The following is a 26,978-nucleotide window of genomic DNA, read 5'->3' as shown; positions in this document are numbered from 1 at the left end:
ATAATGGGCACCATAATGTCACTGCAATCTGCCGCACACAGTCAACCCTTTAACAAAAAATAGATTAGCGGTAAATTAATCTTAATCTTAATCTTAATCTTAATATACGTGCGTATTACTTCAAATGTCACTATAGGAGAGAACAAACGCGGTTACTGTAATGCCACCCCCCCCCCACCCCTTCGGGCTGTTTAACCGTTATCTGCCCATATTAGGGCAGGGCGGGGGTGTCGCTCTGCCTCAGACAGCCAGTCAGCGCTTGAGTCACAGCTCTGAGTAAAGGAAGTGAGTCACGCTGACGGTAACGTTTACGTCCGCGTTGCAGCAGCACGGACGAGCAGAGCCGAGAACAAGGAAGCAACATGTGCTGACCACAATAACCTCAACACATTGGGGCAGACGAGCTGACAGGTAACAGACACGATAAGAGGCGAAGATCCGAGGACACACACACACACCGACTGCTGGGTAATTTCATTTAAAGGACATTTTTTAAAACGTGAGTACCACTTTGTCTTTAAAGCAACCTTGCCTAAAGAAAAAGATCAGTTAATGTGCGCTCATTGGTTAAATCAAAGCTGTCCTGTTAGTTACATTGTTGAGTTGGTTACTGGGATTTACACTTCAATCGGTTTATGGCAAATTGTTGAGTTTTTCTTTTTGTTTATGACTTTGGTGTTTGACCCAACACAACTTGATTTCACTTCTAACTATCTCAAACTGTGTCAATAAAAGTACGTGACCTGTCCTTGTTCACCTCAATAATATAGCGTATCTGCCGAATTGAAGCCGAAGGCTGGTTTCTGCTGACTTTCTTCCACTTTGGGGAGTTTCCGCACTGAAAAAAACCCCCCGAGTGCGTTATTTCCAGCCTGTAGCATAAAGTTTCCTTTCTCACAGCAGAAAGAGACAGGCGACAGACAGAGTAAAGAATGAATTAGTTGTCTCGTGGTTTTTTTCTCTACTTTTTGTAGTTGTGATGGATATCCACACACAAAGCACCTGCACTTTTTCTTGGATCACGTTGTGTCCTCGATTGTTTCACGCAAGCATAAAAAAAACGAGTGTGGTAGAGTTGGTTTGTAAATATTTAGCTACCTGTAAACTGTCTGTTAATCACTTTTTACAAGTCATATAATGCTTTTCATTATTGATTACTCTGTGATTATCATCTCGATTAATTGATTGGCTCAGTGGTCTTTAAAATGTCAGAAAATGGTGAACTATGTCGACCAGTGTTTTCCAAAGCCCAATGTGCAGCTTACATTGTTTTGTTTCGACAAACTTTTACAAAACCAAACTATATTTACTTTATTATCATGGAGGACTAAAGGACTCGCATATATACATTCACATTTAAGCAGCTGAAATCAAATAGTTTCAGAATATTTTCTATTAAAAAATGACTCATAACAATTCATTGATTATCAAAATAGATTTGTCCATCAGCTTATTGACTATTTATTTTTTTTTAGCAGTTTTTCTCCTGTTCAAGCTGTTTGGTCTAGTTTAAGACGCTCAAAGTAATTGTTGGCCAACACAGGAGCACACCAAGAACCTGATAAGAGGCAGACAAAAGAAAGGATCCAGCCACTGCTCCGTAGCAGACCAACATCTGAACAGAGTGTCAATGGTATGTTGGAGTTAAACACTGAAACTGCATTGGGGGCAAGTCTGACTCTGCAAACAGGTCAAGTTGTTTTGTTCGCATATAAAATCAAAACAACACCAGCAGAGCCTGTGATAATGGCAGCATGTCACTGTTCAGCAAACAAACATGCGAGAAACATGGTGTGCAGATTCAGAAGTTGTTCCTGTACTTCATTTTAGGACCAAGGAAGTTACACTTTCAGGTGAAGTAATCTGAATAAACAGACATCGCCAGTGATTTAACCCTCTTTTGGTTTATAGATCCATATATCTTTCATTTGTATGATGCAAGCCATTTGAAAACACGACTCAACCCAGCTGTCTTCAGCAGAATACTATACACTGAAACAGCAGATACGGGGGGGGGGGGGGGGGGTCTTGCTTGTTGTCTATGAACACCTGACCACAAGGACAAAAAGTAGTTCAGGACAATTGAAAGAAAATTGAAATGCATCACTGTCATATGGGAAAATGTCACCAAAACATCAACCTTTTATTTCCAAAGAATACCAGCCTGATGTTCAGCTTTGTTACAGTTTATCTTTCAAATAATCCAGGACAAGTTTAAAAAAATGTTTTTTGCAAGCAATGCCTAAAACAATTTACAAATAAATGAAAAGAAAAGTGATTGCAGCTTTTGGTTGTTTATTACCTGATTGTTTCATCAGTTAACAATAATAAAACAATAATAACTGGTCAAATTAGTCAATGATAATCAGCTTGTCTGAGAAATTCAAAGTCATTCAATTTGCAGATACGTAGTTTAAGCAATTCAAATGTTATCACAATGATGTGCAGTTTATTGCAAGACACTCGTATTGTAGCCTTTAAAACAAAAAAGTAGTGTCCTCTTGTATTATCTAAAACAGATGAAGATTGTTACTTATCCCTGAATATTGTTTTATTCTCCATTCAGATAATTGATTTAAATTGGCCGAGGGATCATGTTAACGTATTATCCATTACTCATTCCTTTTTTTTCTGTTTAAAAGACAAACATCGAATAATAACGCTCAGGAGGTATAAAAGGGATCAGGGTCATATTCATTCAGTGCTAACTTTTAAAGTCACTTAATCCCAAAATGCTTTAAGGCATCTACTAAAAACACTGTCAGTTAAAACACCTCATTTGTTCTGAACGATGCTCAACCCGTAGCCTCTTAAACACAGGATTAAGAGGAATTCAAGAGAGCAAGCCCTCTTTAACATTCTTCACAGTCGCAAGTAGAAATCTGAAACTAGAAACCCTTCTGGAAAAACTTGTGCTCGTGTGCATGTGTGTCAGTCAAGGAAGCGTCCTACAGGTCAGCATGTTGCAAGATGTGTAACCTTTTGGTGGGGAAGATGTTTAGTTGATGAGTGAAATGAAAAACAGACTGAACTAAGGACACAACAACAACAACAACCTGAAGAATATGTTTGACCCCGTTTACCTCGCGGACAGATAATTGACAGGAATATCAAAGCGGCTATTTGAACACCTAAACATGAGGCTGCTCACACATCGATGCTCTTACAGTTCATGCAATGCCAAAACATTTGTTACTCTAACTTGTTGTGTCGCAGGTTCATCACTACTGTTAGGGGAAGGCTGTGGCTGCATCACCGGAGCAAATAATAATTTTCTCTCACAACACATTACACACACTGAAGCAATAGTGGTGTGTCTTTAGCCACAATAACAAAGGACTGTGCACCTCAAAAGTTTAAGGCTGGACTTTCTTTTCAGGGACATCAGCAGGATGTAAGCACACTCGGCATTAGCTCGCTCTGTTGCAAGGTCTGAATTTCCTTGGCCTCTGCTGAACACACTTCTCTCTGGTCAGGTTGACACTGGCACTCAACATAAACAGATATGCTATCAGAAGACAAACAGCACACCGAGCTCATAGGATTTGCATGTCAAAATACTTAAATGTCACCATGGCAGCACTTGTTTGCATCTCGTTTGCCTATGTGTCAATAAGCTGTAGCCTTTTGGCAACACAGCCATGTCAACATCTGTAAAACCCCCGACACGCACTTCACACATGCTTAATGCTGAGCTCTCCTGGCTCAGGGGAACCTGCACAGGGAAGACCTTTTATTGCTGCAGCTGTAGTTCCTTCTCCCTCACAGCTCATTGTAGGGAAGTCACAGCAATATGTTTTTCTTTTTCCACAGACACCATGAAAAGAGAGGTAAAGGCCGGAGTCAACTTCCTCAAACGCCTGGCGGTGGCACGCGGCAAGCTCGATGAAGCCAAAGCGGAATTGTTTGCTGAGAAGCTGGAGGAACTTTTACGTGAAAAATACAACGACCACTGGTACCCTGACTGTCCCAGCAAAGGCCAAGCATATAGGTAATCATCAGCATAAAATATGCACACTGATCTAAGCCAGTGATGAGCCTTAAATTCTCTGTGCTGCAGAAAACACAGAACTTATCATGTTTAAACCCTCACAGATGCATTCGGATAAATAATGGAGTGCCTTGTGATAAAGTGGTTCTGAAGGCTTGTGAGGAGAGTGAGCTCACACCCAGCAAGCTGGGACTGTTGCCTGAGATCACACTTTGGATTGACCCACTGGAGGTGTGTGCAAGGTGAGTCACTGGCTGGCCTGCTGAGGCAAAGAATGACACAGACAGACGCGTTTCAAAACAAGGAGGCCTTTCTCAGTCTAGCCGAGAATTACGAGTGAGCTGTCATAGTGATGCATTTAGTGAAACACGGGTTCAAATATGTGGGCAGTCAAAAAGTAGGAATGTGGGTGACAGTTAAATTAAACGTGTGGCTTAAAATAATCCACTGCCTCTTCACAGGTCTGGAGAAAATGGCAGGCCCTTCACAGTAGCCAGTTTCAGTGAAAAAGAGGAAGAAGAAGACGAGGAGGGTGTGAAGGGTGCCAAAGATGGCGCCTCGGTCCACTCGTTAAATCTGGACACGTCAGATTACCACTCTGCTACCTCTTCGGATTGTGGCTCCACTGCGTCAAGCGACACAGAGGAGGAGGCAAAAGACGGCGAGATGGAGGGACAGCAGGAGAAAGGAGAGGAGGTTGTCAAGAAGAAAGCAGAAGGAGACACCTACACAATAGCGATGGTGCCCAGGATTCGGAAGCACCATGGAGAAGTACCAAATAAGGTCAAATACGGCATAAATATGGTACATTTTTCTCTTTTTTTTTTTTACAACCATCTGTTGTTACATCACAGAAGCTTACTTATTAGTATTGTCTGTATAGCTAAATCATGACAAATATCTGCTCTCGGTCAATCCAAAATGTTAAAAAAACCTCAAACCTGAATATTTAAGAAAGTAAAAGTGAGGTTTTGGCTTTCTTAGGAGAATAATATGTGTGCACAAGTATTGGGCAACTATTAGTGTGCAGAATTATTATGCAACTCAATGAAAAATGAAAATTTTCCCATGTCACTTTTCCCAACTCATTTTCATCTGTTAAAGTGAGAATAATAAACAAACAACTCAATTTACAAATAAACATTTCTGACATTTAAAAAAAAAAAAAAAAAAAAATCAGTGACCAATATAGCCACCCTTCGTTTCAATAACAGTAATAAGCCTTCCATTCATGGATTCTGTCAGTTTCTTGATCTGTTGATGATCAACTTTTTGTGCAGCAGCAACCATAGCCTCCCAGACACTGTTCAGAGAGGTGGACTGTTTTCCTTCACCGTAAATCTCCCGTTTAAGAAGGGCCCACAAGTTCTCAATAGGGTTTAGGTCAGGTGAGGAAGGGGGCCATGTCATTATTCTTTCATCTTTAAGGCCTTTACTGGCTAGCCACGCAGTGGAGTACTTCGATGCATGCGAGGGAGCGTTGTCCTGCATAAAAATCATGGCCTTCTTGAAAGATGCAGACTTTTTCCTGAACCACTGCTTGAAGAAAGTGTCTTCTAAAAACTGGCAGTAGGTTTGGGAGTTGATTTTGAGTCCTTTTTCAACCCGAAAAGGTCCAACTAGCATTACAAATACACTTCACCTGATATGCTTAAATCCAATAGGCATTCAAGCTTGGTGTTGGAAAATATGCATAAAAATGATGATGCGGTCAAATTACTCACTTGCCTAATTGTGCACAGTGTACAGAATTTGGACCCCCCAGCAGGTCCACACATTTATCCCGTTTGTATCTTCCCAACGTTTGCGATGCATCGGCAAATCTCTCGAGTTACGTCTTTGAACTGGACATACATCTCGAACGAGTGCCGATTTCCGTGCGCAGAGTATCTGATCTGTTAGCAAATGGAAAATGAGGGCCGCCAATGTATTAGTGGGAATTTGGCATCGTTGTTTTATTTTTCAATAGGATTTGTTGTGATTGTGAATGTGTAAAATATAGAATATAGCCAGCCTTATTTCTTTACGAAAAAACAACCATATGAGGTTAAGTAGATTTTGGACAAAGTGATACGCACCTATGGTGAATTTACAACCCAGTCCACACATTCTTACACCCTCCAAAAGTACAAAATGTGTCTATTTTGTGTTGTACCCACTAACTATTTTTATGGATATCAGCTGCTGATAAGTCATCCCATGTGATTATGTTTCAGTATTGCATGTTCTAGAAAGGAAAAGTCCCATTGATTCCACCCATGTAGACAAAAATGTGCACACTGCATTTTGTAGCTTTGTAAAGTCTCCACAATCCCTGACAATCTCTTTTACTCTCCAATCTTTCTCTCTGTTCAGCTCCCGGCCAGCCTCCAGTACTTCTACCACACTGCACCAGTTTGGCCTCAGTACAAGAAGGGTGCTCCAGTGTTCCTCACCACAGTGTGCGCACCTCCAGTACCGCCACCTCCGCCCCAGCAGGTTTTTGGTTACTACTTCTTGCCGCAGTCCCCCCCGCAGTTCATCGTGCCTCAGGCCACCCTGCAGCCGTGGGCAGCCGTGAAGTGTTAGACCGTCCAGGACCTGTAGGGTGAAGGGCGGATAGGGCATTATTAGCTCCTTCAACTGAGCCATTTGGTGTCAGGTCTCTTGTGTTCAGCTAAACTTGGGCCAAAAAAGAACATTTGTAACTGTAATTTCAAAGTTATTCCTCACACAGTCTGTAATAATTCCTGTTTCTTTATCACTTCTGGTAACTCCCAGTTGATCGCTTGTACTCAGCACAGAGATGCCACTGAACTTGAGTGAAAACTGTATATTCAATCTGTCATGTCTGCACTGCAAATTTTCTTATGTACTGTGCTTATTAAGAATGATGCAAGTCACTGGGTGCTTAAACTAACTCAGGAACTCTCAGCAATATGTTAAATGCCAAATAATTGTCTTCCCATGTTTGTCACTTGTGATAATCTTTGCCAGTTCTCTCACCAAATATGATGCACTGTGTAGACGTCACAGTTGATCATTGTAAAATGTGATTCAGGGTTTTAATGTATTGTAGCTGGAGTGACAATATCTGTACATTAAGAAGAATATTTTTTACAAAACTGTTTGTAAATATTATAGCACATCAACCATAGACTGATGAACACTTTCTAATCTTACTAGTTTATTGTAATTTATTTGACCACCAGTGGATGGCACTCAAGTCACACCTCTTTTTTGTTTTTTGTATTAACTATGCTTTCTGTATGTTGCAAATCCAACTGCACACTATATCAATTTTTTTTTTTTTTTTAAAGCTTAAACCTTCTTTGCTGTCAATGAATTGTATAGCTATTTTTCAGGGGAATCCGCTTGCTCAAAGCTTTTTAAAGTGTATATTGTAAAGAACATTTGTTGCTATGAGAATCTGCTACAGCTATAAGTCCGAGTACAAATGCATGCCTTACTCACCCAATCATGTAATTATTTGGATGACTATTTTACTGTTCATGTCACTTTGAAGCTTATCCGTGTTCATGGTTCTGCTTTCACCTTTTGTTTGCACTTGACCTTATTATAAAGGATTAAATTGACTTTACCTGAAACTATAAGTTGTTCTTTGGCTTATTTGTATAATCAGTACTTTTGAGTGATGTATTGTCTGTGTTTTCTCACATACAAAATATTTTTGACCAGGCCTTAGAAAACACGACAGTTTGAACACACTACTTGGACTCATCCTGTCACAGACCTGTGAGGAGCATCGTTACCGCCAGCAGGATGCTGCAGCGGAAGTACTCCTGTGTGCTGGCTGCGTCATCAAGACCAAGGTCATGACGCTGTTCCTGCTTCAACAGACCCAATAGAGGAGGTCGAAGGGGAAGAGTTTGTCTCAGTGTTTGTTATGGCCTATGAAGGACTTTTGAACTTTTGAATTCATTTGCAGCAAATGAAAGTGCATCTTGGCACCTCAGACTGTCAAAATAAATTGAGTACAGGGTGAGATGGCAAGAGAAAATGATAAAGCAGTCAACACAAATGGAGGATGCAATATTAAATGATTAAATAAGCAAATTTGCAGGGATGTTTTCTAAAGACTACAGGCATTAAACAACTTAGATAAAAATACTGAGGTGATGACAGCCATGACCCATTGGTAATCTTGGCAAACCTTGACTGGTGTTTTGAATGTGCAGCAACAAGTTGGGGGGGTGAATGCACTCAACTGCGCGATATGACTCTATAGTTGCTGGGGAGCCAGTGCGCACCGCTATAGCAGTGCGTAAATAAAATTTAAACCTTGAGTTTAATTTTTATAGATTATTTAATTTTTGTTCAGAAAAGGAAAAGAAAGCAGTTAGCCACGTGGCTTGTTCCCCGATAATAAAAACACAACAAAGATTTTTCTTCTAACATGTCTCCACCAAACTGCTTCTTGTCTGATGAGCCAAAGAGGCGTTGTAATTCCTTGGGAGCGCATCACGCATATGACGAGTAAACACACCCAGCACAGACTCCATTTGTGGCAGACTGACGTACACTGTTAAAATAATAAGCCATGCAAATAAGAACGCATAACCCAACGCAGTGTACAGATGGCATCAGTGCACATAGCCACGCCGCTCCGGTTGGTTGGGAAGTGAGAGTGTAAGCCAAGTGTTTGGGCAAACCCGCTACTTCGATGAGCCACAAACGAGAGAAGGGACTGGCACACAATTCTCCCATTGGACTATACCTTCCCGAACTGGGGAGGAAAGCAAAGGGGAGACCGAACAGGCAAAGGACGGAGCAGCGGAGAGCCACGACAGGCAGAGAGGGACAGGCGGACGGCTCGTATGCGCTCTGGAGATGGAGATGACAAACCGCGACTCCAAAGTGGATTGTGTAAATTGCGATGGGTTGATCAGTCGCAACTGCGGGGATTCAGCAGAAGTATCCGTGCCGCTGTCACTTCCCGGGAAGCGGACTACTCACATGGAGGGAGACGACCTCTACAGACTGCGAGACAGAAAGTTTTTAGTGGAGGATAGAAAGCGTTTTTGCGCGCTGGCTTTGGGCACCGCTATGCTCGGGATAGTGCTCATGATAATCCACGCCGAAATATGTCCCTTTGTTTATAAACCGGTAGGTTGAAGAAATTAATCATGTCTTGGGCAGCGACAAGTTTAAGCAGTCAGATTGTACTATGTCAGAATTGTCTATAGCCAAAAGAGACAGACTGTAAATAAATGAAATGTGACACTTGACCTTAAAGCTGTAGGCTATCCATACAACATGCTATCTATGTCTACTTCTTTTCCATGATATGGCCTTCTGTCTACAGTATGTCAGCATCACATCAAATTTGAGCTGATGCCACATAGCTTTTTTTTCCTCTTTTGCACATGTTGCAAAGGGTGTATTTATGGGAAGCTCTGGTCTGGAAATCGCAGCCAAATCTTTGACAACAACATTAAACTTACTTCTGCGTTGTCAGCTGGTCAAGACATTTTAGTGTTGTCCCACGACCTCATCGTAAAACGATCAAACAATCAACAAAATAATAGCCTTTCTTTCACCATCATGCAGTGGAACTAAAACCTGTTTAACACTCTGCTGCTATGAAGCAGCATCTCAGCTCTTCCTCATCCCCGAGTGCAGTCACAGGTGCTCACAAAAAGTGTGTCACTGGGGCGGCTGATTTGCGGTCTTTTATTTATGGCATATTTCAGTCAATACATTTTTCATAAATGGCACAGAGAAAACACTCTTACACAACTGCCGATATTTGTTGTCATAACAAATTCCTTGATTAGCTGACAACAAAAACCCCATGCGGCTCAACAGCAGAATCTGCAGCTGGGCTTTGAACCCCCCTGACCTACTGATTAGTTAGTACGTTTCCAGACACACACTATTTGGTAGCAAAGCCTCATGACATTAACATGCAGATCTCAGTGGATAACAATGCCAGGCCACACAATCAACAAATGATTAACTCCCCCTACCTTGCACACGCCAGTTCCACATGTGGAAAAAAGTTCTCATGCATGCCGCAAAAACATCAGACCACCTCCATGCTGTGAATTCAGTGATTGATTACAGTGTCAGAGAGCCCCACGTTTCTAACACACATCAGCTACACTCCTTTGACAAACCTGTGGAAATAGTGCCTGGCTTTCACAACTATGCCTGATACAGGCAGAGAGTTGGACCAGGAGAGATTCGGTTGTGAAATGAACGGTACTGGCACAACTATGACTTTGCTATTCCAGTTTACAAATATGAACCAAGAACAGGTGTTGTCCAACCGTTCCTAAAACCAGACATCAGCTTTGGTACCATGGAAATGCTGATGCACTGGAAAAGTGTTCTCTGTCGCAGTTGAAGCATATTATTTTACAGAGGCTGCACCGCTGATTTAACCATCGCTTACATAACTATTGCCAGTATTCATCTTTAGATTTCATACGATTTCCAAGCTATGAATGTGAGCTATGACATTTAGGCTGACATGACTTTTGGTCACATAAGGGTCGCCTTAGCAAAATACAGCATCATTATTATTATTATTTTTTTTTACTTTTAAAGACATTTTAAAGTATGCTACAGCATATTTTGGAGCTGCCATGACGTTAACATCAGTCTACAAAGTTATATTTAAGCATACCTTTTCATGGTAATGCACGAAAATAGGCCTATTTTTGGAATGTTTTTCCACATTTCACCTCTTCCCCTAAAGCGAGATTGTTAACAGTACTTTAGGCTATCTTCCCACATCATTTAGTGTGTAATTATAGTGTTTGCATGGCCAGTCTAAAAGTCTCTATGTCTTGACTTTGGCTGCACAAGTGCCAGAAGTGTGCACTTTAACCTGGATCCAACCGTACGTCATTTTTCTGCAACTCTTTGACAACTTTTCTTGTATGTCTGCTGAGACTGAAAGGCTGAGCATGATGTCCTATTTTTTAAAGTAGGTAAAGTAGATAATTGTGATGAGCTCTACTGACTCAACCATGTGTGGTTGCAAGGCTAGTCCAAAAAGATAAGTGAAGCATGATGTGGCAAAAAACAAATTCAGCCTCAGCAATTTCAAATCTATTCAGAAATATCCAACATATTAAGCAGAAAAGATTTATTTTCATGCTACTATTCTGTTATATATGACATACAGTTTAATCACTTAGTCTCTTACCAAAGACACACAAACTACTGGATCACAATGAACAAGCAGGTCCCCATCATTGTAATATGCTTCCTCGATAAAGTCTCTTTTGCTTTAAAAAAAAAAAAATTAGTAAATGGCACAATATCGACCAACACTTTTTAACAGGTCAACGCCTCAACTACTTAGCACATTTATATTTCCAAGAAATTTTGGAGATAAATTGGTCAGATAAAACATAAATTGAGATATTGTTGTCCCAAAGGGGAGACATCTTTTAGTCAGACAGTCAATACATTTTTGGAACATCCTTACATTAAATATGAAGTAACTCTTGCCAGCCGTCGCCTTATATATAATTTAAAACTTGGTTGAAAGGTATCTGACCAACCGTCATACCTCACTGCATGCTTGTTTGACTGTTCTTCTTGTTTGACGGTATTAGTCAGATTGTGTCTGTTGTCCTTTCTCATCCTACTGTCTTCTTGGCTTCACCCTTTTGAAAAGAAAAATGAAATGAAAAATCTGATCATAAACTTTGCCGCAGGAAGCTTGTTGGTTTTACGTTGTACATTATTGTTTTACATTGTACATTTCTAACTTTGCACACCACTTCCTTCTGTTCAGTGCTTGAAGCACACAAAAAAAAAGTGCCAGCACTCCTCTTTTTCACAAAAAGAGGAGCAAATCATGAAGTATTACCTTCTGAATTCCTGCTGTGGATGAAAGATTCTAAGAGATATTTCACATAACATAAATGTATTTAATGAATGTCATAACCATTTCAATTATTAGAGTAATGAGACTAATTCAAAGGCTAATATAAGGCTGGACCATGTATTAAACAGTGGGGAGCTTGCAATTTGAAATAATGGCTTTTTAACTTGAAACATGCAGGAAGTCCTGCAGCCGGTTTTCTTACATAAACTGTGGTGAGAAAGAGCAGGTGGCACACAAAGTCAGCAGCACTATACATTTTAGTGTTCACATACTTACATAATATTCTGGTGTTAAACTGACTTGTCGAGATGTGAACGTTACATCAACAGGCTCTCGGCTGCTCGCTGTGGAGCTAACTGTGGAGCTTTCTGCATTTCGTACTGGCTGGACAGGATTTCTAAGTTCTGCCGTGTCATGAACTGACTTGGTTCGTGTTTTCTTTGTGGAGCCAGGTCAACACTATTGTCCGTTTAATGCAACGCTTCTTAAGGCCAGCCACCGACAGACCAAAGGAGTCAGTGATAACTGGTGTACACGCTTGCCACTGCTTGATTAGTTTAGTCGGAGGGAAGCGCACGCTAAACTCTACGTTGTTGTGATTGGTTAACAGTCAATTACCTACAACGTATTAACCAATCACAGCAGAGCTTCCATTCCGCTGATCCAATACAGCGTGAGTCTAAAGAGGTCATTGCGCAGGAAAAAAAAAAAGTCTCTCAGTCTCTCCAGGATAAAGCGGGTATAGATGTATAGATAAGGGATGATAGGTATTATTTGTAAACCTATTCTTATGTGTATCACAGAAAAATCTAGCAGCTAGTACTACCACACTGGATAACAAACTAAATTAGATAACTGAAGTCAGATGCATTTATTAGTGCTTTGGGAAGTATTTATTTATCACAGAACATACAAACCGGATCACCATTTTTAGCACTGGATTTAGTGTTATATTTTGCAATTAATTTCCTATGACCTGGGTGGCCTAGTGATGGTGGCTCATTGTCCATCCAAGTCTATGAGAAACAGCCAATTTGGTTTGCCAGGCTTGAAATGTCTGTTTCCAACAGGGAAGATTTACAGAAACAATTTTAGAAACTCAGCGAGAAACGTCTTGTTGAGGTCTCTGTTATGGTGTGTGGTGAAATGTTGAGCTTTTGTGGGGTCTTCTAATTAGTCCTAGATGAAACACAGACATGATGTGGATGCTACGCGAGAAACTGTGGAAAACAATGTACCTTGCCAACGGACGTCACACCATACCACCTACACACTCAAGTTTCCTCAAGTTTGAAAGTTTGCAATTATCTTTTTAACTGTAAACCACATTAAACTGCCCTTCGCGTTAAAAAACTTCCATTGACGTTGCATCACTTGCTCTGAGATGCATGAATCATGGATAAAGGTGCTCTTTAACCTGTTGAGGTTGAAGGGGTATGGCAGAGGGTTATGATTAGTGCTTGATTCAGTTCGTGAAATCATCTGAGTTTCTACAATGTAGCAAAGCATCATGGTGTGTGCATCTGTGTCTCCATCTCTCAGTTCTCTGCAATGGAAAGTATTTTATTACAAGCACGCTCATTTATGTAATTGAATGGCCTTTTATGTACTTTTTTGGAGTTTATTATCGAATCAGTAATTCCTTTTTCATTAGGCCCAATTACTGTAAATTTCTAATGAAGCTTGTTTTGGAAAGGCAAGAATGACCGACTAGCCTACAGTTATGCTGTATGAAATTGTTCTCAGCAATCTGTTATGGAAAGGCAATCTCTGACAAAAGCTTTATCGTTAACAAAAATGGATAATATCGTTTTGAGAGCACCTCGGCTATCACTGTGAAAACCATGTTTAAAGACACAGAATTACATTTTTCATACATATAATGAATCCAAAATAAGCAGTATTTGATCCTCTGTAAGGATGTTGCAATCATTATTTAATGTATTAATTGATAAAACCCGCAGTCAGGAAGTTTTGTCCTCCCCCTCTGTTAGTGTGAATAATTACAAAAACACTGTCGACCCACTCTTATGTCATTTGCTGTACCATAGCCTGCTCTGTCACTACTGTTGTAAAACGGTGAATAAATTGTTTAGAGAGTCACAATCCCAGTGAAATGACTCTTTTTTTAAAATCCACATTCAAGATAGCATCTGACTAAACTGGACGTTATCCTGCTCGGCCAACAGAGATGACTGGTTCGCATGCTCTGTCCATAGAGGATTACAGAGAGATTTATCTGAAAAGTTTAATGAGCATTGTGTGAGCTTGTTGAGGAAGGGCTTGAATGTAACAGAGGTAAAAGTTTCGCTCTTTGAGTGTAACTAATGACTGTTTAGTCAATGAAATGTCACCAAATGCAGGGTGAAAATACTCATGTCTAAAAAGTAGACCAAGACAAGGATTGGCCAACAGTCAACATATGTTAGCAAGTCTCTGTCTATTTACAACTTACATTTTTGTGGTTCCCTTTAAAGGAAATCTCACCTGTCCTTGCACAATATAACAAGCACTTATACTTGATTTGTATATTATGCCACTGTGCATTCAGAAGCTGTTTCATTAAATCCTCGCAGTGAAGAACATTAAAGGAAAGAAATACAATTTTGAAAACCTTCCTTTTATGCTTTAACTAATTATGCCGGTTCTATTTTCTTCCCAGGGCTCAAACATCGCCTTAATCATCAACTGTTCCATCAGCCTGTCCACTGGATGTCTCCTGATCCTCATCATAGCTTACCATTATAAGGACATCAGGGTGAGTTTGCTTTGTCCCCTTTGATGGACGCATGTATTGTGACATGTTGTGTGTCTGAGTGAGAGCCTGTTGATCTTCAGTGCTCGATATTTTGTGCATCACCTTTCATACCAGAAACGTTTGTTCCCAGTTAGCTTGGTTAGAGTTGTCCTCTGTTAGAGATACCTGAGGGCAATCATTTTAGAAGGAGTTCTCGGTCCACTGATGGTAGCCTCAACACTGATTATTAGGGCCCGAGCACCGATGGTGCGAAAGCCCTATTGTTTTTCAAGGAATTATTTTTCTTTTTCTCATTCCTTGTTATTATTATTATTATTTCAAAAAGTGATTTGCCTTTTTGGAGGCTTCATCATATTCAAAAACTCATGAAAGTTGATACACATTTGTCTCCCGGCGAAACATTTCGTATTCTAGTGGAGTCGCGAGTGGGCGCGGCCAAACTTCGAAAAGTGTCTCGGCATCGTGAATTTGTTTTCGTCGATTGGTGTGACCGTGTTGTGGTGGCCATTTTGAGCGTCTCACCGTGAACCTGTAACTGACTAACTTTTATGCACATATTCCGATCTTCCTCAAACATTACATCTTTGATAGCAGTCCTGCCCTGAAGACACCTGATAGTAATATTCCGTCATAGTTGTAGCGCCCCCTGCTGGAGACAGGAAACGAGACAAAAATAGCAACTTTAAGCGGGGATATGCAGTCCCTCGCGCGCTGCACGTCGGGGAGACGGCTTCGGGAGGGCGGCGCACAGGGTGCGAGGGCCCGATATCACTGCTTGCAGTTTTAATTTGTGTTATGTTTGTTGTATGCGTATAGAACCCTGGACAAAAAACCTTCGCCCACACAGACGTCCACAATAATGCAGCTGTGATGTTTTTCCAGTCCACATGGCTAGCTGCCGTTGTGTGTGAATTCAATATACATGAAGGGATTTGGTTGAAATTAAACAGAGCAAACATTCTTTCATTTGTTCTCACACACTCACAGCATGCGTGTTCAATAACGTGCAGTGCAAATAACAAGTGCAGAAAGCGCTGTGTATCTGTACAGTAAAACACCGTACATTTCACAGTTTCTTTTAGGCTGCTGGTTTTGTATTCCTTCCCAACAGCCTTTTTAGTTTGTCTGATACAAGAGGCCACTCCAAGTGTGAACAGGAGATAAGGAAGGGCAGGTCTAGGGTGAAGACTGAAACAGAGACAGTGTGCAGCGATGCAGTGCGCAGCGAAGCGACCAATACTTTGGTGTAAGTGGTGACAGACTAAATCCTTCAAGAACATCAGTGTGTCTCAATCAGTGGAGTAAGGAAAAAGTTTTAATTGATAAAATGGGAGAAGAGAAAGTTCTGAGAATGTCACTGCTTCATTTTCTTTGATTTTCTTAAATATAGTGCAGCGCAATACAGCTGTAAATTGAGGAGATGGTAACATTCTTACTTCGTTAACATAAACAATTAAGGTTCATCTTCCAGGTTTCTGTTCAGTGTCTGTAGTTCATATCTTTAGAGGATTAAAATGTATTTTCTTATCACTGCTCTTTTCAAATATGCTGTACCATAAAGTATGTCATTGTATTTCAGTCTTTTTTTTTTTTGCCTGTAATGTTAAACAGACATTAACATATGCTTACTCCAGCATGCCATACAGTGGGATTTTATGTGTGCGACCCAGCATAAACACTAGATCGGATTTTTGTAAGAAATAAATTGAAAGATATTGTTGTTGTTTTTTATTGTTTTTTTCATCATGACTGCACTATTGTCCAGACAGAATGATCAACTCTGTTTACAAATGAAATGAAAATGAAGCAGTCTTATCATTCAAAACACAGCAACAACAAAAGGGTAGCACTCTGCTGATGCCATTAGTTCATATTATAGGAAAATAAGAGATGAAATTGGAGGCAGTGGGTTTTGTATGTAAGTTTCAAGTTTCAGAGGAGAAATCACAGAGTACCCATCTGATCCCTAAGCATTATATTTAGCTTTTACCAACTATGACATCAAGATGTGACTGTATTTTCAGTAATTTCCATTTCAAACAAGCACTTTTATAATTTATTTTCTTCTTTCGTCCTCCTCCATCTTTTAGCTGTTCATCATCGACCACAACCAGGTGGACTGGCGCATTGCCATGACCAGCCACAGGGTTCTTGTGATCGCCCTGGAGTTGTTGGTCTGCGTCATCCATCCTGTTGGATCATACTGGGAGGTGGGCCTCCATGTCAACTCCTCTTCCTCAGCTCCACTCTGTGTCTTCAGTCACCACAGCAAGGCCCTGCTGGACACGGAGCTGCTGCTATCAGTTCTGATGTTCCTACGTTTGTATTTGGTGCACAGAGCCATCCTGCTGCACAGCAAAGTGCTGCTGAGCGCCTCCTACAGGAGCATCGGCTCCCTCAACAATATCAACTTCAGCTTTCGCTTTGTTCTCAAGGTACTGATGAACAAACACCCGGCTCGTACGCTGCTAGTTTTCATCCTCTTCTTCTGGCTCATTGCGTCCTGGATGCTCACTCTGTGTGAAAGGTAGGGAGAATAACGCTATGTGTGTAAACAATACCAATGGTTAGGGTTATGAGCTGGCACAAGTTACAAGTCAAACAACTAGCTGGTATGATGTACGTTCTCAGTGGATACCAAACATGGTAACTAATACTATCAAAGAAGAGCAAACAAACCAATAGAAAACACACCAAGCTAAGAAACAGACTGTGCATATTATACATCAATCATAAACATTTAAATCAGCAAACAAACTTAATACTAATGATATCGTGTGCTGCTTAAAGAAAAATAACGATTATATATAAGCCCAGTATTTTGTGAACAGACAAGAAAGCCGATTGACCAAAAAACATAGGCACTATTCTTCGGGGAACCCCTCTCATAGCTTTATGATAAAGTTGAGACTACTGTACAGCCAGAGAGAGAAACTATCCAACGGCTGACTGTAGATTTATAGTTGGGATACAGATAAGAGTTGTATTGATGTTCTCATCTGATGTGCTCCATTTGAATAACTATATGTACAAAATTTAAAACTGTAGAGCAATAAAATAATGTGAATTAAAATCTCACCACTCTAGGAAACCAATGTTTCTTTGACATACCAGAGTTTCATCTTTGCTTGAGAGAGCTGGCCCAGCTCAACAATTACCTATGTAGAAAAATTAACCCTGAAAGGATGCTGGTTATTTTCCTAATCACTAAGGCTTTACATAATAAGTCTTTACATATTCACACTTTCTATGTCCATTATGAAAGTGACCTTTAACTACAATCAGTTATCATGGGTTGAGCAAAGGCTCTATGTGACTGTCCAAAGTCACAGGATTTTTTTTTTTCAATTCCTCTAAGTCAAAACCAATTGAGCAAATTACCTTTTTATTTCTCTCGAAGTATTACATTTCATAATACTTTAAAACAAACACACACTACAGCTCTGTCTGTCTACTTTGTCCCTCCAAACATCCACTCGTTACACTATATACAACTGAAAAAAAAATGCATTGTAGTTTAACATTCCTCTTCAAATCTTGATGGTCAATTTGACTTTTCAAAATGGGTTTACAACAACTGATTTTATAATCCTCCTCTATTTTGTTTTTCTAACAAAATTCTCTTCAGTGCGAGCCAACTCAAAATCAGCCTGATCCTCTACAGTCTGTTTGGCTGTTTGAACAGTGTGAGGTCATTTGTTCATTTGAACCTCAATGGGAGTTGTTTTGCCTTCAGTTTCCTGTCTCCATCTTGTGTGTTTTGTTTTGTCAAAAGTAATAAAAGAGCTTCTGAGTGATAGCTGATAAAACCACCAAACCTTTTAACACTGAGCTGTTACACCAATCATTTTCTCTATTAGTTCATTACCCGGGGACAGATGGACACTCACACACCATATGACCTATTTGAAAGGTTTCTGCCAAGTGTACATTGAACTTTTGTAATATTTTACAAGTTTACACTGGTACCCGCTTCCTGACTGCCCAAGAACCTGTAGATCATCCACACAGTTTCATTTGCAGACCACACCTTTAACAAACTCACATGAATCATTGTGCTAAAGACATAAAGACATAAAGCGATGCATTCCATAGAGTTAGGCAATTCAATAAAGTTAGGCATCAGGTCATCATTGTCATGTACAGGACCCCAGAGCTTCCTAAAATGTTTTTTTTTTTTAAAAGAAGCTGATATGTAACAGTATCCATTAAAATGTTTCTGGATATAACTATTTGACTAAGCTACAGACAAGGATATTATAAGAATTCATCTTCCATCAGTGATTTGGTCATTTCTCTTATACAGTGGAATACAGTCTCAACATTGTAGCTTATGTAGGACTACTTCACTACAAAATTGTATTTTTTCATCATTGTTATTTTGAATCAATGAGATCAAGGACATCAATGTGGCAGGTCTTTCATTTGTTGCACTATCCATTGCCATCTGTCAGACTTACACAGTGTTGATATTGCAATATAAAAAAATCACATATACAGTACCAAGATGGAATATTTTTTGTGTCCCCTACACCTATATATGGAGAACACAGTCTCCATATAAATTAGGTTGACGGTGATACTAGTGGAAATCAACGGTTGTTCATCAACTCAACACAACTAAAAGAGTTGTCTGATAACACTCTCTGGAATACTGTACACACGGAATTACTTTATTTCAAGAAAATGTTTGCAGAAATTATCAGGAAATTGTTGACCCCTAAAATAGAAATATTGCTGGAACCTGATTAAAGATAATGACATTTGTCATTTATGATGGTTACATAAAAGTCCATTATGGGTATGTTTATGTTAAGAAAGTGGATGAAAGGGTCATCATAACTACAGTGGGATCCATAATAATACATTTAAGGTGTTTCACTGTGACACAGTCTCACTCCCCCCCTCCCCCCCCTTCCCCCCACAGGCAGACCCAGAAAGAAACAGGCCGCATAGATATGGCTCTGTGGCTCATAGCCATCACCTTCCTCACAGTGGGCTACGGGGATGTGGCACCCATCACCAGCTGTGGCAAGGCGGTGTGTCTCTTCACTGGAGTCATGGTAACCAAGTTAAGTTACTTGTTGAAAAATTTTTATTGCGTAAGACACTGAGGATTCATTATGAAATAGAAGGTTTTTAGAAGAAACATGTAATTGTATGCATACTGAAATGTACAAAACACACAATACTTGTTGAGGTATTAGATTCGATTTGACTTTATTAATCCCACAGTGAGGAAATTCGGTATATCCGTTATTTTATGGAGTTGCTGTTTTGGCCACTTACTGTATTTAGCTACGGCAGCAGTTGTGGTTTGAACACAAAATATGCTTGGTTTAATGTTTGGTTTGATAAGCACAGGGAATGGAGATGTCTTATCTTTGTTTCACTTCTCTCAAGAAACCACCTCAGACTTTTCTGTGTGCACAAGCAGCCTGATAACGCACTAAAACAACATGTCCTGTTGCTGTTCTTTTCATTCTGTTGTGCTGCATTCTCTCTGTACAGATCACATTTTCCTTTTCCTTCACTTTCATTCCATTTCTTCTCTGTTCTTTCATGTCTTGTATTTTGTCCGTTCTGTTCAGCTTGGCTAAATACATTTTCATTGAATCCCTCCTCAATATATTTTGGTCTGATTCTTTGTATTTGATTGTTTTCTGTTATTTTCCTTATTATTTAGCTCTATTCTCTTCCAAACTGTTTCATAGCATCCTCACTGGTTTGTTTCATTCCCTTCTGTTCCACTGCTGCAACTCTGCAAAACCCCATTTTCCTATTTCATTTTTCCCATTTCAGTGTGGTTCAGTTTAACCCAGCCTATTCTGTACCGTTCCACTAGTTATCTTGGATACATAAAACTCCTCTCGATCCCTTCCCTGAATGCTTTCATTTGCTCGTGTGTGATTTAGATCACAGCTGTAAATTAAGGGACTGTGGACGTTGGTGATACCAGGCGCTCACATGAAAAGACTGAGGGAGGGAAAATGTCAGCATGCAATGGACGCTGTGCAGTCTGCACAAAGATCTGTGTGAGGTGTGATGTTTCTGCTGAGGGATGCGATTGTTTTACTGCACTCTGTGACTTAGTTAAATTTGCCTATTTTTTTTTTCTGCCATCATAGAATAAAACAGGTAAATTGAAGTGTTTGAGAAAAGAAAGCGTCACAGTCAGTTCAAATGCAAACATGATGAGGTTACTCCTGAAAAAAGGTGGAAGGGAAGGTCAGAGATACAGTTATTTTAAGAGTTAAAGGAACGTGGAAATGATATCTGGGATGAAATACAAAGGTTTTTTTGTAAAGTAAGATAAACAATAAGTCACTGACAGAGCGACGTGTTTGAATAGTTGCCGCCTTAAATTCCAGTATAAGCAGATAAGAGTGGTTCTGGATGTAGGCAGAAGTCCGGTTTAGACACCTTTGTGACAGAGTGGAAAACAGTCTTCCCAATCTTTCCATCACTTTCTCTCCATCTCCCTTGTTTTTATAAGTTCCCCCCTTATAAGGGAAAACTTTCCACCATATCCATTTTTAGGTAGTTTATTGCCTTTGGCACCACTACAACAGGAGGGTGTGCCAACCTGTGCCCATGGTTTGGAAAATAAATAAATTTCCTACTCCCATCAGGGCAGCTCTGAAAGCGAGTGACTGGGGTGATGCTCACACCTGTAATGTGGCTGAAAGCCTCCATGATCAGCACTTCGGCTCCACTCCAGCCATAACGCGGTTTACAGCTGTGCGCAGGGGTTGACAACATGCTTTGCATCCCACCACTATGTGTGGATGGATCCAAGGAAAGAGTTTGTACCTCCCAGATTTCGCAGACGATGTAATGATAGATATTTTGTGGCTGTTGGAGTGAGGGATAAATATATCTTTCAAAACTCTGGCTGAAGTTTTCTCATGCTCCTGCTTCGTCTTTTTCTCTCCTCCTTTCTCTCTCTCTTTTTAATGCAAGCTGAAAACAGGAAAACAGGTAAAAAAAATTATTAACTTTTATCACTGTCTGTGGTGGACATGGGCGAAGAGTAGTGTCAGTCTGTGTCCTGTGATGCATCTTTTTGTGTGGATGAGTTTTGGCCTAAACCCATATGAATTGTCATCATCATTCTGTAGTTCCCTGTCCAGCAATAGCACAAAGCTATTCTCAGAGGAAACCCACACTGTTATAGTGCCAGAGAGGCCATATACCCATTGAACTTTTTGTGTAAACATAACTTCGATTTATTAGTCAGAACCATTTAAGGTAAGAGGATCAACATTGAGTTTTCTTAATATGTTCTTTCCTTTGAGGGATAATAAAGGAGCAAAAGACGTTAACCCTCACTGTTGTGGATTTAGATAAAATCAGGCTTACAAAATTTGACTGTGCGTTGTGTTTCAGTATTCTGGATTCATTTTACATAATCCCTGTGGAGAAATCAGGCAGGTTGTAGCCTACATCTGTGGTGGTACATGTAAGAAACCGTGCTCACCACCGTGTGTTTGTGTGTTGGGTTTCAGGGTGTAGCCTGCACCGCCATGCTGGTGGCGATCGCTACAGAGAAACTGGCGTTGAACAAAGGAGAGAAACATGTGCACTTCTTCATGCTGGACATCCAGATTTCTAAAAGGGTAAGAGCATGCAACATTTTTTTCAGCAAACATGTATCAAGATGTTTGACTTTACTTTACGAGACACTGGAAGATGAGGAAAACACGCCTGCTCACCTTTTCTTTGCATTTGACAATTTTCTTCAAATATGATGTTTGGATGAGTTTGCTGTACTCTTCTACTTCAAAGATGATCCCAGTGTTTTTTCTTATTTTGGCCCATTCAATCACAAATCATTCATCCTTAACATTGCTGCTGACTCTAAGACTAACTGAGTGGTAATATTTGAGATATTTTGTAATGCGCCTTTCCTCCTGTCGTCCAGCCAGCTGTTGATTTCTGTTCATTTCATTCTTCTGTAAAAATTAGCTTGCAAAGATTTTAAACTTGTTTAGGTTAGATAATCCATCAAAATGAGCACCATGTCTGTGTCTGTTGTTGTCAGAGTCACTGGACCATTGCGCGGTAATGCAGCGCTAAGTGCAGAATGATTTAAAAAGTCTGTGCTGCATTGCCAGACAGCAGTAATATAACAAAATAAAATGCTTTGGTATGCTTTGGAAAATGCTTGGTAGTTATGTAAAGAATGTTATTTTTATTGAAAGTGCCAAAGTATGTTATTTTTCTGTTGATGATTTAAAGAAAATGGCCTTTAGTGTTAGTTAAAACTAACTACTATTAATTATTAACAAATTAACAGCTCAATATAGGTCAGATAATCGAATCTTAATGTGGAAAATCATCTTAAATTTGCTTTGCCAAAGTAAATAACATCACAGCCTCTGCTGTACCAACATAAAAAAAAGAGATCTGAATTGCAATCTGTAATAAATGAGGCTTAATACATGGATCTTGAGTTCCTCTAATGTGAGCTACGTAAATTGAAAATAGTGGCTCTTATTTTTGCAGCATTTGGAAAATAATATTTAATAATTGCATAAACTTTCCTACATAAACTTTTATCCACAGTCAGTCCCCTCCTTTTGTTCAGAGGTTACTGCAGTGTAACAACACAAACAAGAAACATGATAAAGCGGATAGAGATGTCAGGATGGATGCGTCACTATTTTCCACGTTTCATGCATGTTTTGGTTTTTGATTCTTTAAAAAAAAAAGAAAATCGTGTTCTAAAACAAGAGACACCAAAGGACAGGATGGTGTGGGAAAAGAGGAGGGAGACGAGCTTTGCCAACCTCTTTATGGCCTTTTCAAGGCGTCAAACAGAGGAAATAATCTTATCTCTGTCAGGAAAGAAACCTGTGTCAGTTTAGGACGGTGCAGCGGCAGGCAGGAAACTGAGCTTACGTGTGTATTTGCGCGCGCGCGTGTGCGTGTGCGTGTGTGTGTGTTTGTGTGTGTGTGTGCGTGAAAGTGGCAGGTTTCAAGTGTTTGCTTGTTGATGGGAAAAAGGTGCTTAAGAGGAAATGTTGTCCGTGCCACTGTCATACAAATACACCTAAATGTGTAATGACTGATGGAGTTCCTACACTGTCAGTTTCTGTGTTCTGCATGTGGTGCTACAGCTCCTCACCAAACTGTAAAGCAAAGTCTGACTGCAGTAGCTGCACTGCTTTGGAGGATACAACCATTTCCTTTCTCCTGGTAGCTGCATCCTGTCACTAGGTGCATCTTTATGCCTTGCTTGTGGTTGTTTCGGTGTGTGTGTGTGTGTGTGTGTGTGTGTGTGTGTGTGTGTGTGTATGTGTGTGTGTGTGTGTGTGTGTGTGTGTGTGTGTGTGTGTGTGTGTGTGTGTGTGTGTGTGTTTGTGCGTGTGTGTGCATGCGCGCATCCTTCGGAGCTATCTGGTGCAGTCCAGATTTACACTGATGGGAACAAGGGAAGACATCTGGATGCAAACTCTGACAACCGCTATTAATAACCCTCACAACAGGGCCAGCGTGACATCATCACAGGGCAGTTACAGTGATTTGGGCAGGAAGACAAACAGACACGAATAGAATCAAAGAGAAAAGTGCAAAAAGCTGTTAGTAGAGAAATGATGCAATGACAAGACCTGAGTGTAACTGTATGGCCTGTTTTATAAATTATTAAGGCTCTTTGTGAAAGTAAGACCTAATAGTTGTTTATTATCTAAAATCAGCATAAAGCAAACGGTTGGAAAAAGAAAGATGATCTGGATTTAATCAGCTGGTTTACGTGACTCATGCTTTTACTTCCTGCAGTAAAATGTTTAAAAGATACAAGTAGCTCTGTGTTATTTTTTTCAGTCAAGCTTTCAAGTTTGATCAACTTTATCTTGATGTTCTTATCACCACGTTTCTGCTCCTGGATGTTTGATCGGACCATTTTAATGTGTCTGCCTCTTTGACCAGATCCGCCACGCTGCTGCTAATGTGCTCCGAGAATGCTGGCTTCTGCACCGTGCAAACCTGGCAAAGGGAAACCGTGGTGAACACCGAAGACACCAGAGATACCTTCTGGAAGCCATCAGAGTGTGAGTTACTGTATCGCAGAAATGATGGCCTCAGGCAGCGTATCTGTGTGTTTGAGTCTGAATGAAGGATGTAAGTGGGTGGTGGTTTGTGTGCCTTACATGTGTATTTTCTGGGTCATTAAGTTAGTGTCAACATGCTTAACCACAGAGTCACCGATTTTAATGGTTAATTTAGATTACCAATTAGATTTGTTCGCCCTTCTTATGTTGGCAGGGCATGTGTGTACATGGGTCCACCCTTTTATTTTACAGAATCTGAGGCAACGTTTTTGTCATTTTGTATATTATTTCACAGTATTTCACAAAATATTGTGTGTCCTCTGATTAACTCATCAAGATAAAGGAGAAAAAGAAAAAGCCATTATAATGAGGCACGAACTTTGTTATTATTCTTTTGGACCTTTTTCATCTCTGTCTGAGTTCTCTTGTTATCGAGCCCAACCTCTTTTCCTAAGAACAAGTGGATTGCATAAAACAGGATATCGAGAAGAGTGATTATACTGTACAGTCCACAACAGGAGTACGGTACACGTGTGAGGGTATGTTAGCCTGTGTGGCGGGTGGTACTTCCTGCTTTAAACTAGGCTGAACCACTATAAATAAACACTGTGGAAAGTATGAGATGGAGGAACTTCCACACCTTGGGATTAAGAGCAGTGTCCTGTAATGAGACCATCGCTCCATCACTCTAATGTCTTCACAGACTGGGTGCTTGATTGCAGTAGTGGTTTCCGTAGTTCTCTTCTGGTTTCATCCATCTAGGGTACTAAATTTAGACCTTTTCCACCTCTGTATGTCAAAAACCTTCTAGCAATGTTTTATAGCTGTTTAACCAACTCAGCAGGACTCCTCCCTGTTGAGTAGTGGAATACTTGATTGTCAGCATATTCCTCCCAAAATCAGGGGTTCTGTATTGTTCCAGCACTTTTTGTCCAAAAATAGGATGCAGCATCTGCAGATGGGCATTCTAACTATTATTGGAGCATTTAAACCCATAGTAACACCATATTGTCTTTTTATTATTGTTTTAATCTTTTTAGATTATATTTTTAATCCAAAATAAATAAATCAAATAACATTGATCTTGTTTTCCTGCCCATGTCCTGATGTAACATTTAGAGTGATGTTATTAATATGCAGGTTTGATTGAAATTCTTTCACCAATCTGAGATCTGACTTGTTTTTTTTCTGCACAGATTTAGGCATTTACGCCTCAAACAAAGAATATTGAGAGATCACGTGAGTCAGATGGTGGATCTCCCAAAGGTAAACGACAGCTATCACTGCAATATTTTGTACATGTTTCACTGTAAAGACTCCAGAAATTATTTCACACTCGGCTGTTTATCGCTCGTTTGTTCAAACACATTGAATCTTCAAAATTTGAATGATGAGGTTTGAATTCCTGACAAATTAATCAGTCATTTCCAGGCCCGGGTATTATTTCCATGTGGAATAAACCCAAGATAAAGAGACATAAAAAGATAGGTACTAATTGTAATTGATTGATTTATATGGAAAATAAATCTGATTTTTCCAGACTGCGAGTGCAGCCCCTGGGTCAAAAGAAAACCCTGCCACAGTCACTTTACAATCAGTTACAGTCTAATAGGCGCGCAGTAAACGACGCGTGCTGCTCTCTCATATTGACTGAAGCTGAGCCACATAGCGAGCACATCGCACTAAAAAAAAAAAGAGCTGCTGTTATTGGCGTCTTTTCTGAATCCTGGTTGCTGCAAGGGGGCTGCCAAGCATCGTGACATGTTTCCTACGCTGGCAACAATGGGGTGGTTTCGAGTCTGCCCCACTGAGTTGTCTTGGAAGTGCACCACATCCACATTACCATAGCGTGTCAATCAGTCAGAAAGTTTACCACAAATCTGAAACATACATTTAAAATGTGTCTCCAGACTCCACAGGCTTGAGGTTGTAGTTTGACCCCAGTGTGTTTATCACCACTGAATACAAAAATCTTTGCCTATATGTTTGAATCTCAACAGATGCAGATGATTATGTGTGACCTCAGTGCCAACTGGAACAATTCCTACCGGGAGCTGGAGCAGCGTATCCTCTCCATGGAGCAGAAGCTGGATGAGCTGAGTCACTGCTTCCAGCAAACCTCTGAGCTGCTGTCTCAGGTCCTGCGTCATCGCAACCCAGAGATCAGGTAAACGGCAATTAGAGCTGCAAGTGATGCTGCGGCGATCTGCTAACAACACGCTGCAGGATGTGGTATCTACACTCAACTCGAACGTGCTTGCTTTGAAGAATAACAAGTACATTTTCTTTGTTGTCTTTTTTTGCAGGTGACATGGCTTCATGCATTTA

At 40.2% G+C, this 26,978-nt stretch overlaps 2 protein-coding genes across 4 annotated transcripts; both read left to right on the top strand.

The window, feature by feature from the left end:
- The first annotated feature begins 340 nt into the window (after nucleotides 1-340).
- Nucleotides 341-7,573, top strand: LOC138194380 (protein BTG3). 3 transcript variants are annotated; one of them, XM_069143070.1, is made up of 5 exons: nucleotides 341-468; nucleotides 3,814-3,991; nucleotides 4,096-4,233; nucleotides 4,453-4,795; nucleotides 6,347-7,573. In XM_069143070.1, exons 2-5 carry the CDS (start codon nucleotides 3,819-3,821, stop codon nucleotides 6,557-6,559), a joined length of 867 nt encoding a protein of 288 aa, XP_068999171.1. In that variant the 5' UTR covers nucleotides 341-468; nucleotides 3,814-3,818; the 3' UTR covers nucleotides 6,560-7,573. The 3 variants fall into 3 exon arrangements, with proteins under 3 accessions (XP_068999171.1, XP_068999172.1, XP_068999170.1); XM_069143071.1 differs by having other exon boundaries at nucleotides 341-499; nucleotides 4,453-4,774; XM_069143069.1 differs by having other exon boundaries at nucleotides 341-499.
- kcnn4 (potassium intermediate/small conductance calcium-activated channel, subfamily N, member 4) lies at nucleotides 7,393-26,821 on the top strand. Its single transcript, XM_069138587.1, has 10 exons — nucleotides 7,393-7,452; nucleotides 7,723-7,803; nucleotides 8,588-9,097; nucleotides 14,500-14,595; nucleotides 16,686-17,122; nucleotides 19,523-19,658; nucleotides 22,104-22,214; nucleotides 24,529-24,650; nucleotides 25,847-25,916; nucleotides 26,651-26,821. Exons 1-10 carry the CDS (start codon nucleotides 7,393-7,395, stop codon nucleotides 26,819-26,821), a joined length of 1,794 nt encoding a protein of 597 aa, XP_068994688.1.
- Nucleotides 26,822-26,978: the final 157 nt, after the last annotated feature.

Source organism: Embiotoca jacksoni, unplaced genomic scaffold, assembly GCF_022577435.1.
Source record: "Embiotoca jacksoni isolate LCO1_2020_lvr unplaced genomic scaffold, fEmbJac1.0.p SCAF_11, whole genome shotgun sequence".
Lineage (NCBI taxonomy): Eukaryota > Metazoa > Chordata > Actinopteri > Embiotocidae > Embiotoca > Embiotoca jacksoni.
The sequence above is the reverse complement of the archived record's forward strand: the minus strand, read 5'-3'. Positions and strand labels throughout refer to the sequence as shown.